Raw genomic sequence first — 18,623 nt, forward strand, 5'->3', positions numbered from 1 at the left:
GCCTATTCTGAAAATGGAGTATCACACGTAAGTCAGATCTGGCCCACAGAGTGTGTGTTTATTCTCTATCAAAGCTCATAAGAAAATGCCCCAAAGAATAAAAGAGATAAAGCAAGAAAAACAGAAAGCTGGAATTTTTCCTACCAGTCTTTTTTTTTTTTTTGGAGGACCACATACCATTCAATTTCATATATATATATATATAATCCTCTCAGTTCCCTTTCTTGTATTTTTTTAAATGCAACAAAGGAAAGATCTCTTTGTTAATAGCTCCAAAGTTTTGCTGGTTCTTTCTTTTGGTGACCCACTGATATTTACAGGCAACAAGTAAGATCTCTATTCCATATGGCTTTGATTTGCTGCCACCACAGAAAAACTAAACAGGCAGCAACTTGTAGTAGCATACAGCATAAATGCAAATCAAACTTTGTTAAACATGACTGCTGGCTCCAGATACCCATCAAAGCTTGATGGTTTATGTACATATTTCAGTTTGCCTTTTTCAGCAGTAAGAAAAACAGAAATTAGTGTGTTCTTTACAGCAAATATATTAAATGTACTTTACAATCAAACTGCAATTTGCTTTATGTAGTATTTGGACCATTTATTTGTCATGCTTTGCTGTGGATATGAAGTTTTTCATTTTTTCATTGCTACAGCTTTCTTTTCCAGAGCTTTGCATATAGCTAACTAATTTCCAGCTACCTGGTGATGTCATTTAAACTAATAAATTCTTACAAGCCCTATCTGATGAAAGAGGTATTGGCATCCTAACATTGGTAGCTTACAAGCAGCACTTATATTGGCTATGATTGAGTTTTGGTTCTTTGTACTCCATTTGTACTAAGTATTTTTATCAAAAAAGAAAAATTCCATATAATTCAGTGTCTCTGCAATCAAGAAGTAAAACAAACATCCACACTCATCATTCATAGGGCTGAGTGTTAAGAGTTGCATTTTCCAATTTCTTAATGGCAAGGTGACATCCTATAAATTCCAGCGGTCTCTCTGGAAAAACTCTGCTGAATTGGATGGTTGTAACAGGGGATGTTTTATGTCAAAGGCGATGTTTCATGTCAGTTTTCAGAGCATCGTACACAGTTAAATTGGCAATTGTAGATAATCAAATTTCAGTAGCTTCCCAGTTCTGCCAGGTGGCGTAGAAGCTGAAGTCTGCATCTTTTTCATGTTGATGGTGGTTTTTTGCATTGATCTTAGGCTGTTTTTTCTGTAGACAGTATTTTATCAAACATCTCAAAAAAATCTATACAAACTGATGGGACACACTTGTAGTTTAAATCAAGAAGATGCTTCTGGAGGAATCTGGGTTGGGGAGGAGGGGTGCTGTGTTCTTAAAGTTACTTGTGTCGACTCTTTGCCGGAAATCACCTGTCACAAACTCCTTTCCACACATGGTTTGGAGTTAAAGTTACTCTTCAGAGGGGCCCTAATTCCTAAAAGCCAATCACGACTGAATGTGCTAACTCAATTAACAAGAGGCGTCTTCAGTCCCTTGTAAAAAATAGTTACTGAGTCTCTGCAAAGTCTGTAACCAGAGTCATCTCTAGCCCTAACGTATCTATGCTCAACACCTATCTTTGCTGTGCCACATATTCCCATTCAGTTGTCAGATGTTGACTCCATCCTGATTTCTACCCATGTATATTGAGTTCTTTATTGACCGTGGTGGTGATTTTTCACTCCAGGAGACAGTGTCTACCAAATTACTGCTGACATGAGGATCTTCTGTGTACTTCAGCATTGCCTTATATCTGTGCTGTGCTGTGTCTCTGTGTAACCCAGTCCATCCTTGCTTACTGGAGGTCAGCCATCAAGGTATGGAGCCCTGTTAGGTGTTTGGCCTCACTGTCAGTATGTGGCAAACTCAGGGAGGATCATGATGTCCAGAACTGGATTCCAAGTTTCCAGGTTTGAGATGTGACCTCGCACACAAGCAGGCAGAGCATGGGATCTGCTGGATGGGGTCCGAGTATCATGCACATCAGGCTCTTCTACTGGGAAGCATGCAATGGGCTCATTTTTTAGCAAGCATGAAGAAAATATGCTGGTTTATGGGAGGATAGATGAGGGGAAAAGCAGTGCTGCGGACAAAGAGTTCAGCACTGGAGGAGCCCCATCCTCATCTACCGGCGTCACCACTCCAGGCAACCCCTGTGGTCTCCTTAACAAAGAGCACTACTGTTCCTCTACATGACAAGCTGCTGCCAACACACCCTCTGTCACGCTTCGTGGCCCAGATCTGCCTCCTCTCTTCCAGCAAGAAAACGGCCTGAATGCCAGCCCTGAGCACAGGCTGTTGTTCCAAACAAGCCCATGCTTTTCCAGCTCCTGGTACAAAGGCTGCAGACAAAAACCTGAAGCCTGTCCCTAGAAGTGGCTCAGTGTGATGAGCTGCTGTGCCAGTGTCACTTCTGTACATGTACCAGAAAGAACAGGTTTGGCAAAAGGCTGAGCAGGAATTGTCATAGCAACTGAGACTGCAGCAGGACGAGGATCTGTAAGATGCTGCAACCCAGAAAATTCCTGTACATCTTACACAGGAGAGGACGGCAGCAAAATGGATGTAGGAACTAGAGTATGTCTTTGCAGGGTATCAGCTTTCACTTATGTTTGTCTGTGCTGTCACTCAATATGCTCTGCAGCAAAGACGTGACCTTACAAAGTCTCATATGAGAGAGTCAAAAGTTCCCCATACAGTGTTCATCCATGAACATCTTTAAAATCTCTGCTTTTCTTCCTATTCACACTTCAGCCAGATCTCTCTTTCAGGATCTCGTTTCAGGATCTCTCTGTTACCACATCTGTTGCCAAATTTTACAGTAAAGCTCCCTTCAGCTTTCTTCTTTCCTGGAAGGTTAGAATGTGCTTTTTGAATGTGTTTGCCATATTTAACTAATGTAAGTGTTACTTTTCTGCTTCCTCTGGCTACAGGATTAAGAAGCAAGGCTTTGTAGATAAGAATACCCACTGACATATAGTTGTCCCATATAGCCTTGGGATCAATACTTCCCTCAGAGCAGATACACAGCTCCCATTTGTACCGATGGAAGTAGCTACATAAATAAAGTACATGAAATGCAGGGCTCTGTAGCTTTCCTAGGAGGCAATAAAATATTTTTTTATTCCTTTCATCCACATCAATCTCTATTCATCCAACCAGTTCACAGGAAAGGCATTAGCTGCTAACTGCTCCTCACTTCCTCAGATGCCAAGCCTCCATAAGACCGTACATAAACTGAGCTTTGTGTAGCCTCAAGAGCTTGTTTTTTCTGTCACTGTGTGTGTGCATAACTCCCACTAACTTCTGAAGGTGTTAGGCAGTATATATGTATGTGTACAGTATGGAGAATAGACTTCAAAGCTTTGACTTCAGTAGAGTGTCCCTTAAATTAGTGGCAGATGTTTTTCAGCATACGCAGTTGAGAAGTGGTTAGCGAGGTCTATCAGACAATTTCTAAAAACTTGATCCAAAAGAACTTTCACAGAGCATGGATGTTTATCGTAGGATTTTAATTTCACTACAAGGTAAACAACTGGCAACATAAATACATTGTATTTCTAAATAAACATGTATTTACCTACGCCTGGGTCAGAAATGGGTAGATGATGGGAAAAGCTGCAGCCAGGACTCACAAGGATCTTGCAGAATGTCCCTGGGGCAAAAGCAGGAAAGCCTGAGCTTTTGCAGAAAGTAGAATGAAAAAAGCTTTTCTGTCAAAACTATCGCCCATTGAAAACCCTGGACATGAACTGGTGTCAATGGAAATGTTGTTTGTAAGATCTTGTGCTGATGCTGTCCTAATAGTAGATGCTAGCAAAGTAGCAAGGGTGCTCTCTGAAGATGTTTCTCCTTCTGCATGTTTCAGAGCATAGTCCTGGAGGTCACTTTTTCAGCTTCCAAACAAAAGTCTTCCCGAGGAACATAATCTTTGCTTAGCCAACTAAGTAATTAGGTTTTTGTACCAAGGCAAACTGTTTCAACAGGAGAGATCAATACTAGAGCACAGACCTGGCCCTAAGTTTCCCTTATCCCATATAATTACCAGAACTCCTGAGCTATTACCTATTAGCCTTTTCATTTTTGGTTGTTCTGTATCAGGACAAAAGCAGGTTTTGAATCTTCAGTTACTTTGGCAAGTGGAACAGTTGTTTTGTCTTCTGCAGTCAATAAGGGCTCTAGAACCACTGAAAAAAATCCAGGATTTGAGAAAGAATATAGAAGTGCTGATTTACACCAACACTGCACACTTTGTCCATTGGGTTTCTTGGTAAAATAATGTTTTTTCATTATAGGTTGTTTGTTTGTTTTGTTTTTCTGTAACAAAGAGATGTCTATTCCAAAAGGGACTGTAAAAAATCTGGAGGAAAAGGGAACATGGCAAACCTCTCTTGAAGAGCACTTCTGAGAGAGGAAGATTTTTGAGAGAAGAGAAACCACAATGCCTAGAAGTTCTCTAGAAGATTTTGACCCACCTTGTTCACAATAGGCAAGATTGTTCAAACCTGAAATAGAGAGCTAAAATTCAGTTTACACTGATATTGGGGATTGTCTGTCTGCCTCCTCTCTGCACTTCTTTCATGCAACAAAAAACTCAAATCAGTTTTGTTATTGTTTATAGTAATTTTTGCATCCTGGCTTTTAGTGCTGTCAGCAGAAATATTACCATACATCTTGTTAGACTTTATATCCTGATAAATTTAGCTCTTCAGATTCTCACAGACACCAGAGCTATGTTACCCCCCTGGGTGTTGTTAAGTTGAAGAGCACAAGTCACCCTTTATTTTAGGGTGTCTCTAACCTAAAATAGGGGAAATTTGAGTATCTGGGAAGAAACTTTTGATTTTGAGAATGACTAGAATATTAGAGAGAGTCTGAAAAACGACTGACATCCACCTGGACCTTTTGTTTCTGTGAACATGGACTGGGTCATTGCTCAGTCTCTGCCTGCTTGCTACGGTGTAGTAGACATTAAAGTGCTGGTCTTAAACAATTTCACAAGGTTTTCTGCAGTTCAGAAAAATGACTGTGTCCAAGCTTTTGCTTTCCAGTACCAACCTACCCAAGCCTTTGTTAGCCTTTGTAGAAGAAGGCAGAGAAGACAGCTGTAGCTTGATAGCCTGGGCTGATTTGTTGGAAACAAAGCCCCTCTAGATGCATTACTGTTACACATCAATAAATCACAGTTATCACATCACAGTTATAGCCCAATATATACCTTCCCAGGTACAGCTGAAAACAGTTATGAAGGAGGATTAGGGCAGGAATCAGATGAGATGTACGAGTTCTGTGGACATGTGGACATTTGTCCTCAGAGTAACTCTTTTAGCACTGCTTTAAAGACTACTGCAAGGTCTCTACAGTCTCATTTCTTTTTTTCTTTCCAGACAAGCCCTGCGGAGACCCACCATCCTTCCCCCACACGATCCTGCACGGCCACACCGGCTTTGAAATGGGGGATGAGCTGCTGTATGTTTGCGCCCAAGGGTACGTCATGGGCAACAAGGAGACGGCGTTCACGCTGCTCTGCGACAGCTGCGGGGAGTGGTACGGGCAGGTTCAGGCCTGTGTCAAAGGTAAGCTCACCCAGCACATGGAGCATCCCTCTGGGATGTTGCAGCCTCCCATCGGCCCAACTGAGATAGTTTCAGGCTTACAGGGGTGTCTCCTGGGCACGCGCAGTCCCAGTGAAGGTCTTGGTGACTAGAGCAACAACGACTCAGCTGGCCCAACAGGGCTTTTACAATCCCATTGGTACACATCTCTGGTAAACCACAGGGGACGATAACTTATTCATACTTACATGAGCATAAAGTTTCTTTCTGGGTAGCAGGAGCCATTCAAAACAAAAAAATGGATTTTTTTATGCCATATTTATGTTTTCCATATCTGCTAACCCCATTTCAGGGATTCACTGAGTCTTATCCCACGGTTGCCATCCAGCTCCTGCCTTCCAGTCCACCGTCTTCCTTCTTGTTTCCCCAATACCCTTTTTCTTTAGTATTGAACATAATTTTTAGTTACTGGAAAATAGCCTTTGAGAAGATCCTTTACCTGCGTATTTAATATCAGAACCAGTCCCGTTCTGGAAGTCAGCTGTTCATAATCTTGTATGTGCTCATTCTGATACTGGATGAGGTTTGTAACTTTTCAATGTACTTACTTTGTTTACTCAAAGAAAGAGATTACTATGGATGTTACAAGAAATACTGGAGGTATTTTTTTCATAGTTCAAAAGCCATGCCCAGGCAGTGTTAGTGAGCCAAAGACATTGTTTACCAGATAGAGTGTACAATGCAGGTTTTTTATATCTTCTGCTATGTTTATTTTCACACAAAGCCACAGAGTTGCTACAGAGCAGGCTACTGAAATGAAAACTTGGTGTTTGTTCTCACTTTTGGGAACCTAGAGCAAGTACAGAGAAAAGCCAGTGTCTTTCTGTAGGCGTGCACTAAGCATGGCCTGCATGCAAATAACATCTTTCCTTACCATAGACATGCTGAGGCTGTCCATGGCTTCATCACCCGGTCACCAGCCTTATGTCTGCTACACACATGTGATGCTACACACCGAGGCCCCTGAGATAGCATCCTCCTTACAGAAAAGATGAGATGCCACAGTGGTACTGTGGCCCCATGGAGACGGGGTCAATACCTCTCAAGGGCACAGCAGACCCATGTGCAACTCCCTCCGCTTCTTTATATTTTCTAGGTTGAATTGAGCTGACCATCCTTTAGCCGTTCTTGGATTTTTATTTGGGATGCAAAATAGCTGTCTATCTTTTAAGCCCTAAGCTTTGTCCACTGGCTTGTAAGAAGCTAGTTTGGCTGATCTGAGCTTTTACTAGCCCTTTCCTACTAGTTGCTTTAGCACTTTTGAACTTCTGGCTTTACATATGTGAAACATCCTGCTTCCATTTGATAGGTTAGGAAAATTAAAGACCTATGTAAGTTAGAAGAGCTGCCTGTGCCACGGAAGAAGTCTGTGACAGAGTGACAGAAATACAGTTTGGGTTAGAGCTAAGCAGTGAGATGGCAAAGTTAAAAAAAAGTGTATTATTTTTTAATTTGCCCCAGTAAAAAGGTGTACAATTTTTCTCTTGTACCATGCTTTCAGGATTTTTGTCTACAAACAGAACAGTAGGTACCCAAATATTTCTCCATTAAAAGGAATGAAAGTGGATTTTCTTACCGAATAACTTGACTCAAGGAATCAGGCTTCTATTAAAAAAAATCCAAACCAAAATGTAGAAGCTCTGGGAAATTATAATAATTTGATTATAATAATGACATTTCCTAGATCTAAACCTTCAAGAAAATCCACCTTTATATGTTAGTTAAATTCTGCAGCAAACTTTTAACTTTAGCCTTGTTTAAACATAAGCTAAATATTGTCATGAGTTCAGATTTGGATGCAATCTGAATTCTGCTTTCTCATTCTCTTTCTCACATTACCCTGCTCAATGCATAAAGCTCACGATTTTTCCAATATTTAAGAACAGTCATTAGACTATCTTACTTTTTTTTTTCAGAGAGATACCACACCTTTAAGATGATATATCTGACAAAACAGATAAATTTGAAGCAAAGGAATGGGCAGCTGTTGGGTAGCTGATCTGTCTATATGGGCTGGAGTTTGCATATCCGTTTCAGAACCTATATATGCCTTAATGCCCAGGGACTTGCAAGGAGTTATTTTTACTCATGAATATATACCACCAGGCAGTGGATAATCATGAGAAAAGGTCAAACTTGTTCTTAGTAGAAATGGGTCAAGTCTGTGCACCAGGGAACCAGACACTCAAAACCATACAAATGGTATAGAGATTAAAAAAAAAAAAAAAAAAAAAATTCCAGCATCTTTCTGAACTATTTCAGCTTCCAGAACTGTTCTTATAAACAGCAGTTCAGATGATTAAGTGAAATACTACAGGGAGTGAAGGAGGAGCATGGAGGGAGAGAAGGAAAAAAGAGTATCTACATCTGATAACCCAGTGGGCCTGAATCTCCTATAATCCGCACCGAATTGATACTTCTTTTTCCTTCACTGAGGTTAGTGAAAATGCTAACTTTATCACACATAGAAATAAAACTGTATTACACCAAAGTACGAAAGGGAAAGAATCAGGCCATTTAAGTTGTGTGTGTTTCACTGTTTCCCCTGGGTAAATAGGCTATTTCCCCTGTTTTGCCTCAGTCTTTCACACAGCTGCAGGGGAGAGAAAAATATTTTTAAAAGAAATAGGAAAGTGTGGCTGTAAAATCACAAACACCAATACTGGAACTTGGGAGCAGATGTAATATGGTGGATTATGAATTTTAAAATTATTTAAATGTAGATGTCATGCTGAGGGGCTTCCTTTGATTAGTGTTTTTCAAACACTTTAAGGACCTGCGATAGAAAGTGCAATACATGTTCAATTAATAATTATATATTCAGTCCTCCTGATCACAATTCTTTAAGAAAGGAGGCTTTACAGGAAGACTGAAATGTGTGATACTAGGGTTCATTATTTTTTAAAAAGTAGGAATTCAGTGAAAAAGAACAAAAAAAAGGAATTTAATTAAAAGAAACCTGATTTAGTTGACAGATATTTGGGGGTCATAGGAGAGAGGAGAAAAATTATTACGTACTCCAGAAGTCAGCGCACACACTGCTTTTTAAGTGCTTTGAGGCAAGAGAGTAACTTCCCTATCCTGAAGGTTAATGATGGGACTTAACGGAGAATTTATATCCCTGTTGTCAGAGGAAAGATGGTCATGAAACCACTTCAGTGAACATTTAAGTGCTGTGTTTAGAGACTGGTAAGATGATATGATTCCCTTGTTCTGCATCTGCGCCGGGTGAGCAACGGGAAATGTGAGGTGGTCCTGATGCTCTTACACCAACACAACTCAACCATGGGGAGAAAACTCCAGTCAGAGGATTAAAAGCTATAAGGACAGTTCCTACATCTTGGACCATCTCTGAGACTGGGGCAAGTCACTATAATACTCTCTGCTGCTTACTCCACCTTATCCATGAAAGAGTGATAATATTTATCCAGCTTCATAAGAGAAGATTTGCGGATGTTACAGCTGCGTATTGCTGTACTACTTGGTAACTGCCACATTATAATGCCCAGCTGTCCAAGCAGAATGTCAGACTAAACAGCAATAACTGGGTTTTTCTCTTGTTTGTGTAAAAGCATTGAGCCTGCTTTATATTCCCAGTTGCTCACCCAGAGCAAAAACAGGGTCGAAGAACTATCATTGTAGCAGTGTCTAAATATAGCACTTAAATGTTCTTTGAAGTAGCTTTATGATCATCTTTCCTCTCTGTTTTGATCCAGTTAGAAGAGATAGGGTCCATTCTGGCACACAGGATGTCAGTGTACAACCATAGAGTTGGCAAATTCATAAAGGAAATGAAATGAAAAAAATATATTATGCATCAATATACATATAATCCAAAATATGTGGCAAAACTTGGCTATGAGCATAACTGAACAAAATCATTTCAGGGTTATATTAAGTGGATTCTGGATACAGTAAAATATGTTGGAAATTAAGAAAACAGTACATCACAAATGGCTTTAATGTGCATTTTGCACACCCGGTAATGGACTGTAATTTGTAACCAAGATGCTTTTTAAGAAAAAAAAGTGGCTCTGTATAGTTAGTGTTTCCTGAATTTTCTGATCATGAAAAGAGGCTGTGTTCTAGCTGGAAACACAGGGATATTCAACCCAACAAAGCAACTTTAAGCAGAGAACAAGGAAATACATGTTTTTTGCAGTTTATTATTTTTTCTCTTTCTGTGGAGAGAACACATTTGTTTCACAAAATATATCCTGAATTTCGGCATTGTAGCAAGGTCTGAAAGCAGATGGATACATGACATGCTGTGGCTGTCCTGCAGGCACAGAGACTAAAGTGACCATTGCCAAATGATGGGGTTTTTTTTTTTCCCCAAATGAACCATGGGTTCAATATCAGAAGCACTAATACTACCATTTTGGGGGGAGGCAGAGGAGGGGGGGGAGGTCAGGGCTGCATTGCATTAGGCTGCATCTTTGAGAGTTTGATTTCTGAAAGAGAAGGCAGATTAGATGGCTGGGAAATCATGTCACATCTCTGCCCTAAAACTGGCTAAGAAGAATGTAATTTATTTATCCTTTTCCCTTGCCTGCTTTGGATTTTTCCAACCAGCTTGTGGCAGGAGAGGTCATATCTTCTGCACATCCAAGGAATCTCTCCAGTGTCAACACTTGGATACTTGTCTACTGTGTTCAGACCTGGTCTAACTTTTCCACACTCAGGACCATACTTCTCATTTCAGTGTAAGGAGGAGTTGGCTGACTTTGACCACCTCTGAAAGCTTCATCTGCAGCTCTGTCTTTTTGCCTGCTTCAACTATTCTCATTACTTCAAATGTTGCTTTCTGATTTTTCAAGAATAGTATTGATTCACATTCATGTGGTCTGTAAGCATGACTAGCCAGCACCATTTAATTCTTTTTCTTTTTTTTTTTTTTTTTTTTTAATGGGGAGATTAAAAGAAAATCTCTCTGGCTTTTGATGTTATTTGGGAATGCGGTTTTTTTCCTTCTGAGAGTGCAAAGGGAGAGTTGTGACAGACAAACAAAATCAGCAACAAAATATGTCCATGGCCTGTCAAAACAATTGTTATGACAAACTTTGGTTCTCTTTTCCCGTCTGTCACTGAGCAGTTGTATTAGATTAATGTAAAGTATCGATTTGGCATGAACTGATTCTGCCAAATCGAATTAGTTTAAAAAATTATGACGGGTTATTTATTTATATTAGCAGGCTTTCTGCTAGAACAAAAATCATCATCCTTCTTGTAGCTGTTGCAAAAGACAAACGGCAACACAATTTCTGTCTAGTGTACTCCAGTTGATTTGCGAGGAGTATGTTCGTGTGCCTGATCCAAGTCAAATGGTTAATTCTTTGAGATGCTGTAGTTCACAAATCTGACTGATCTTAGGCAAATCGTCCTACATCCTCTTTTCCTTCCCAGCCTTAAAGATAAGTGCCGCCTTCTTAATGTTTGCTGTAACTGCTCTGAGATTCTTAGAATAAAGATGTTTTTATACAGTAGAAATGTTTATGATGATGGTCTACATAGAATCAAGTTTCAATTTCCTGTACTCCAAAAATACCTCCACAAAATATGCAGTGCACTTTATGGCTGTCCAAAATAGCAACACTCAAAATAGAGCTCGGATGCCAATATGCTATCTAAAAGAAAAATTAAACTGATCCTAGAGTGTGGAAAACCAGACTCTTTGGTTTTGCCTGTCTCTATGTTTGGTCACTGTTTTCACATTAGAATCAAAAGTTGAAGGAGAGGAAAGCTTTTTAGGACTGGATGCTGCCCAGAAAGGACAAGGCTAAATTAAAAGGATTTTACATTTTAATTGAGCTTCACATCTTTGGTAGTATGCCATTTCAGCATCTGTTGCTGTAAAAATGTTCATTTCAGCCTCAGTAATCCCTCAGACAGTGAATCAAAACTCACTGATCCTCAAGTCTGCCAGAGGAGGGTAGGGGTAAGATGTAACAATGACCAAATATAGAAAGATTTTGGTCTTGGACTAATTAATTTTAGTGCTGGCTCTTCTTAAAACCAGACCTGCCTGGATAGGAAGGAAGATGCAACCACTTTTAAATCAGTTGCTAGCTGTTTTAAAAAAGTGTATAAATAAAGGTTACAACTATTTTGATAAGAGATAGAGCTGAATCTACTTTGGCTGTTGCTCTTCAGTACTGAGAATAAAATTCAGGGAGCTGGAAAGCTCAAGAAGGTGCTGAGGAGGTGAGCAAAAAGAAGTGCAAAAGTTGTGCAATCTGTTCCTGGAAAATCAGGCTCACGGCTGACTTAAAAATTGTCACGGTAACACAGACTCACTAAATACTAAGTCCAAGCCCCATTTGAAGGTCTGAGGCCCAGAAGAAAGAATAGAATATTATTACTGTGTAAGTTGATTCAGGATCATATAAATCAAAGCTTCAGAGTAAGGGGGTCTGTATTTCCTTTGATGGTTAGAGATTTCAATAGTTGCTTTCATTCTGGCATCCCATAAGCTAACATTAGTTATGTTGCTAGTCTTTGCTATAAACTGTACAAATATGGGAGATTGCATATGAAAATACATTATAGCAGCTTTACAACTTGGGCCACAATCTGATTGTCAGAAGGAACAAGACTCCCTTATGTGGTGACAAGCAGTGCATAATGAGCTCCAATCTCAGGCTCTCTTTAGACTATAATGGGCTTTTTCTTTCCTCAACTCAGCATTAAGAAAGCACCAATTCATTTCTATACATGCAGGATCAGGCCCAAAGACAGCAGGTTTGATGGAGACTTGATTGATGGTTCAACAAACCCTTAATATGTTCTGATAGACTGAGGACTCTTATTTTTCTAGGAGCGCATGCTCTTTCCTGATGTGCCTATAGGACTTTCTTCTAAAGGGCTGAAAGTGTGTGGCAGGAGAGGCACTAAAGGGGAAGAGCTTCAAATTCTATAAAAAACATATTACTATACTTGTTAAGCATTCACCAATGATCCGGACTGGTCAATAAGATGAATACTAGCTGCCCATTCATATTGCTAACTAAATAATAGGTCTGGAGGAAACAATACAAGCACAGGAATGTAATTTTTCTTCATGCATATGTGTGTGTGCAAATGTAAAAATCAATGTTTCATCCTCAGCTGGATTACTGTAGTCTGAAAAGTAAATGAGTGGCAAAAATAGAGGTACAGGAGACACACAGATGAAGACAGACTGGTGTGATGATTCATCTCAAAAAAGAAAACAATGACTATCACAGTTGGTAAACGGTGAGTTCTCACATTACAATGTCCCAATTCATATAAATCCAATAGACACCTATAGGCTGTCCTGAGAGACACTGGACTTCAGTGAAGCAGGCATGGCAGACATCAACTTTTAGCAGGAGTCTGGATGGTAAGAGGACAAAATGGCTCAAGGCACTGTTTCCATGCAAAGAGAGTGCCAGGTAGAAAAATTCTTAAGTGAAAGCAAGACAAGGGACAAAGTGAGACTAGTATTATTTGATGGCTATTATAAGCGCTACATAGCGATGGCCAGTGCCACACAGAGCTTCATAAATACATTGCTAAAATGCTTCGGTATTCAGAGGTACCTGCCAGTCATTAACAAAAGGCTGGAATACTGTTGGAAATTATTTTAGGATGAATTAGAAAAGTGACAGTCCTGCCAGGAAGCTTTTCACTCTGAGAACTGGATTCCCCTGTCTGTTAAGTCATCTTTACACCAAACGGAAGTTTTCCCTGCTTTGGAGAGGACGGATAGGATCTGGAGGATTACACAAGCAGATGAGGACACCAGGACCAGGAGGGAGAGAGAGATCCATTGTTGGCACTGGTGTATCGTGCACAGGTTTCGCCCTACACCCTTGCTGTGAGATGAGAGGACCTGCTGAGAACATCCAGTTCTCCAGCATGATAGCTTTCACAGAGGTATTAACTCTCCACAGGCTGTGTCGCACATTTCGGTTTCCTCAGCATAACTGCTTTGGTTTCTGGTAGATCCGGACGCTATTCCAAGAAAAATACCTTTTGCTAATACTCATTCTGTTCTGGCACCTGGCTTAAGCTGTTCTGGCAAAAAGTAAGCTGGTGTGAGCTGTATCACCACTAAGTGTTTTTGGTCAGACTGGTTTGACAATATTTCTAATCTTTGTTAAGAGTAGACCAAATATGGCTCTGCCAGAAGTCTGGGAAGCAGTCTCTGAGGAGAATGTGACTCATTCGGAAATTGAGGTGGGCCCCAGATGAAAATGTGATTCAAAGTTGGTTGAGTGTAAAAAGGCAAAAAAAGATAAGGCTTTATGAATGCATTGATTTGTAATTCAGCTTCTCCTATTAATTTCTTGTTTCCCGTGTCATGCCAGGTCTATTGCTTCACTGTCTTCATGAAAGACTAAATGCTCTCTTAAAAAGAAAAACTCTCACCGTGATTCGGTTTGGTTCATTTTCCATAACCCAAGGCACTATTTTCTAGGACTTTTAATGCCAGCATAAATCTCAGCAATTACATCAACTTTCTATGGAGTAAAAATTGTGTGAGCTGAAAATCAACCACCCTGTCTAGTTTGGAAAATTTTTCATTGAGCTGAGGTTTTAGAAGAGTGGAAGAAATATAAATTACAGTGCATTATTTCATTCAAATTCAAACATTTACTTTCATGCTTTGAGTCAAGCCTATTTTGCTATGAGTGGCAGGTCTGTTGAGGCATGGGGAGTACTTCTAAATCAAACTCAAACTTTATGATGAATCCACCCTTCTGTTGCACTCAGTTATTTTTTTGCCAGTTTGGGTTTGGTTTTTTTTTTTTCTCTTTTCTTTTTGGTAACATTTAGTTTCTTAAAATTGGAAGCTGCAGAGCTGATTGCAGATGGTATTATCTTGATACCCAGGTGTTAGGCTTTAAGTGTTGGAGACAGAGTTTTCTATCCTTACAGTCATGGGTGCATCTTGCTTTCTTCAGATGAAAATGAGCAGAACTCAGTGTCAGCTTTGGTGGTGGGGTCTTCCTCAGGCAGCTCTGAAGAGCTCTCATGGAATGAGAAATACCATTCAGCTCACCTGGCCCCAGGTGTCGTATCACTGCAACACCAAGGTCATTGAAGAAAAGTAATGTAATGACAAAAAACTGAACACAAGGTACTGGAATATAATCCTTTAAAATCAGCTGGCTCAAAAGGATTGAAGTTGCTGTAAAACTTCTAGTTTGGGGGGGGAGGGGTGTAAGTCCGATTAGTAATTGATTACTTTTTGCTATATGTTCCTCTCCACATCCATTTCTTGCTTGAATATGATGAAAATTTTTCCTCAAGTCTGGCAAAAAGAGTCATGTAAGGGAGAGCAAATGTTTGAGAAAACAATAAGCAACTGAAAAAAGTCCTCTAACTGCAGACATTAAGTTATTTATATACATTTTTAAATCTGGAAAGATAAGATATTAGCGGTTAGCATTGACACCTATCCTGATTTTTTTAAAAAACTTGATATTGACTATCAGCTTATGGTGGACCATTCCCTTTTAAATAAGCAGTAACACTGAATGAAAAAATACTCTCTAAAAGTCACTCCTCATTGCACCTTTCTTCTTGGCTTCTTATAACAAATGTGCCCAGTGCTTTTCTGGAGAAATTAAATGTTGGCTTTTGTGGATTTTTGTAATGTTTCTAGATGAAACGGAGGCACACATTGACTATGAAGATAACTTTCCTGATGACAGATCAATACCTATTGTTGAGAATGAACATGTCAATGGCAAAGAGGAAATCAAGCAGGAGAAAGAACAGCTTTCCTTCAGTAAAAGTTCAGAGGAAGGAAGAACTGGAAGTACCAAAGGTGTTACTCAGGACACAGACATTTCTGAAAAAGGAAGCAGGGCACCAACTGAGTCACCTGTGTCACTCCTAAGCCAAAAAAACTTGTTTTGGTTTCCTTCGGAGGCTTTCAGTGAGCCTGAATCAGAGAAAGAGACAGATGATTCCACTAAAGCACAGTTTTCTGAAGGTGATAACCACATTGGAGTGAAGACAGCCTACGATGAACCGGGTGCCAAAATGTTTTATGACAGTGAGGATTTCCCCATTGGACCCATTCTTACAACTAATGATACAAAGGCAGAGATAGATGCAGTTGCCATTACTGACGAGTCGTGGTTAGATGGCTATCCAGTAACACAAGAAGTGGTAGAGGATGATGATGATGAGGGGGATAAAGTTGATGGTTCGATGGGAACAGAAGATGACATCGTCCTCACGACTGACCAACCAAATCACGTTGAAGTAAGAAAATTGGGCAATGGTAGCCCAGCTCCAGAGGAAGGTGTAACACAGATCGCAGCAGCAACAACAAGGATAGATGATGAAGGGGCCAAAGAGACACCGGTACCACTTACGTCAGTGAGTGGTCTGGAGCACTTAAGTGTGAGCAGAGGTTATGATGATGCTGCATGGGACCACCCAACTACATCTCTGGAAACTGTGACTCAGGAGCCCGGTACAACGATGCTGTTTGACATAACCAGCTTAAAAACATCCATGTCAGAAACCTCTGTGATCGTCAGCCCCTCCGATCACACTCTGTATGCAGAACCAAAAGAAACAACTGCCTATCCAGCACAAGTAGCAACCACTGCACCGGCTCCGGATATCATTACTGACACGTCGTCCCAGGAATTAGCTGAGCAAGAAAATCTAACCCAGGGTCTTGGAGAAAAGCCTGGCCCCACTTCTGAGCCATGTGAGGGAGAGGATTGTCCCAAGTCCAGTAAAGGTGCTATCATAGCAGTAATTGTGATTCTTCTCTGCTTGTTACTGGCTGCAGCTGTACTGGCTCTGTGGTTTTTCAAAAAACGGCAGCAGAAAAATTCTGTCTATAAACTGAATGGAAGGTGTCAACCCAGACATCATTGCTACCACCACTACCACCACCAGCACATCGAAATGCAGAAAGTCTAACCAGGGGTCTTTTGGCAGAGATGCTAGGAATCAGAAGAAAAACATATTGATGCTAGAAGGATGACATGACTCATGGATGCTAAAATCCAGCAGTGCAGAAAGCAGAAGAAAAAAAGAATGCTAAAAGAACATAGAAGACAGAAAATATTTCATCCTTTCAAAATCACAGTTTAGCATATTTGACCTTTCAGAGCTAAAGAATATATATGTTTTTATCACAAGGGTCTTTTGGAGACATCAGCAGGACACAGCGTCCTTGGTAGTACATCTACAATTTGTTCTGCTTTTACATTTTGCTCCTATTAATAATAAATTAACTGATTAATTTCTGTGTTACCTGGTTATAATGTAATGGCAGGGCTGGTCTTCTTGGTCTATTCTCAGTGGAAGAGGGAAAGAAGGAGGGAAGGAAGGGAGAAGGATGTTTCTGGAGTAACCACACATTTGGTGTTTGTTCCTTTTTTAGAACCTGCCCAGGCTGGTCAGGATAAGCCACTGTAACAAATTATTACCTGATGTGTCCTAAAAAGAAAAACTATTTGCTACCATACTGTAATGGATAGTATTGCAATGATTACTAAGGTACTTTTCTTCAACGTTGTGAATTTAACAAGCCACAAATGTTGGATCATTATGCTATTTTTCTGGAAGGTGTTCTTTTAGCCTTAGTGAAGAAATGCCATTCTTATACTAATCTTTTTATAGAAATAATGTCTCCCTGGAATTCAGAGAATACTGTAAGTGCCATTCTTCCTTGACTATCTGCAGGAGAGGAGTCAGAGCACCTTTGATTCCAGGTGTTATGATGAATAGCCTCTTATTACAGAGCCAAAGAGTGATGAAGCACTTTCCGGGGGAACCGTATATAAAGTCAGCTGCTTTTCTGAACATGATACCAGCTGACCAAGATACTGAATTTCAATTCACAGCCAGTAGTACCTCTGGTAACTGAAGCCATGTATAATACTTCTGCCATGTGAACTCTGTAGAAGGACTGATTTTCACCATTCTGGTCTCTCATCAGCTGGAGGGGTGTCTGGGGTGGCCATTGGCTATGAGAGATGGGTATCCATTTTGAATGCTGCTTGTTGTGGTTTTAAAGATAAAGAATACCTGGGAAAGAGAGAAATTGCATCCAGTTGATAAAATGCAAACAGTTGGCTCTTAGACTGAGTGTTGGTGTAAAAACACAGAGGCTTTTCCAACAGCATGTTTCATTTCCAACAGTTCTGAACATAAACAGGGAGAGAGGGGAGGATGTTTTCTAGAATCCCTTAACATAGTTCTGATGAGTTTATTACGAAATACTCTTCCTTGCCTTTCTGAATGAACAGGAGAAAGACTGGCAACTGTGAATAATCTGCAGGTCAGAAATAAATTCATTTGCCACTCTATTGTACAGCCTTAGCCAAAATACGCCAGTAGTTCAACACATCGAAATATTGGAGTAAGAAAAGGTGACTGGGTGGAGTTCATCCGTTTTTATGTCTGCCTTGAGTGACAGTAGTAACCATCTCTAACTCCATGGAAGGTAGACTTGATGAAATGGAGTGCAGAATTGGGCCCATCATAGGCACAGCCATCAATCTCGGTGCTGGTAAGGAAAACAAAGCATTGTTAGATGATGGCTATACGTTATCTTGGCGAATTTGACCTCAGAGTGGTAAGAGTTGAATCTAATTGCCTGGCAAGAGCCACATTAAATAAAGAAGGACAGAAACTGTACAGATTTGTAAATATTGTGTTCTCTGACATATGCATGACTTTATGCTTTTAATGCATTCTAGACTATGAAATAACCTAGAATTTCTGTTGTAAACTATTTTTTTATGCAGTAATGTTTTAAAAAAAAACACGATGGATTTCGCACTAAGCAACTTTATGGAGACTGTTAACTCAACTAAAACATACCATCTGTAATCTCATGGAAATATGCTGAAAAATAAACACAGGAACATCCATTAAAAATTTTGTTTAACTGAAAGGTACAAGTATGTGTTACAGTTCCGTGTAGCATCCTTCAAAATGAAAAGTCAATACTACTTGGCTCTGAACATCTGAAAATGAGACTC

General features: G+C 40.0%; 1 protein-coding gene across 2 annotated transcripts in view; it reads left to right on the forward strand.

Moving 5' to 3' along the window:
* SUSD5 (sushi domain containing 5) overlaps positions 1-17,680 on the forward strand; it is a 42,683-nt gene extending 25,003 nt beyond the window's left edge. For both annotated transcript variants that reach the window (XM_069810502.1, XM_009913504.2), the window contains 2 exons: positions 5,407-5,595; positions 15,269-17,680. In XM_069810502.1, the coding sequence (XP_069666603.1) occupies positions 5,407-5,595; positions 15,269-16,551 (1,472 nt within the window). In that variant the 3' untranslated portion in view covers positions 16,552-17,680. The remainder of the gene's footprint in view (positions 1-5,406; positions 5,596-15,268) is intronic.
* Positions 17,681-18,623: the final 943 nt, after the last annotated feature.

This window comes from Haliaeetus albicilla, chromosome 2 (assembly GCF_947461875.1).
Source record: "Haliaeetus albicilla chromosome 2, bHalAlb1.1, whole genome shotgun sequence".
In the NCBI taxonomy this organism is placed as follows: Eukaryota; Metazoa; Chordata; class Aves; order Accipitriformes; family Accipitridae; genus Haliaeetus; species Haliaeetus albicilla.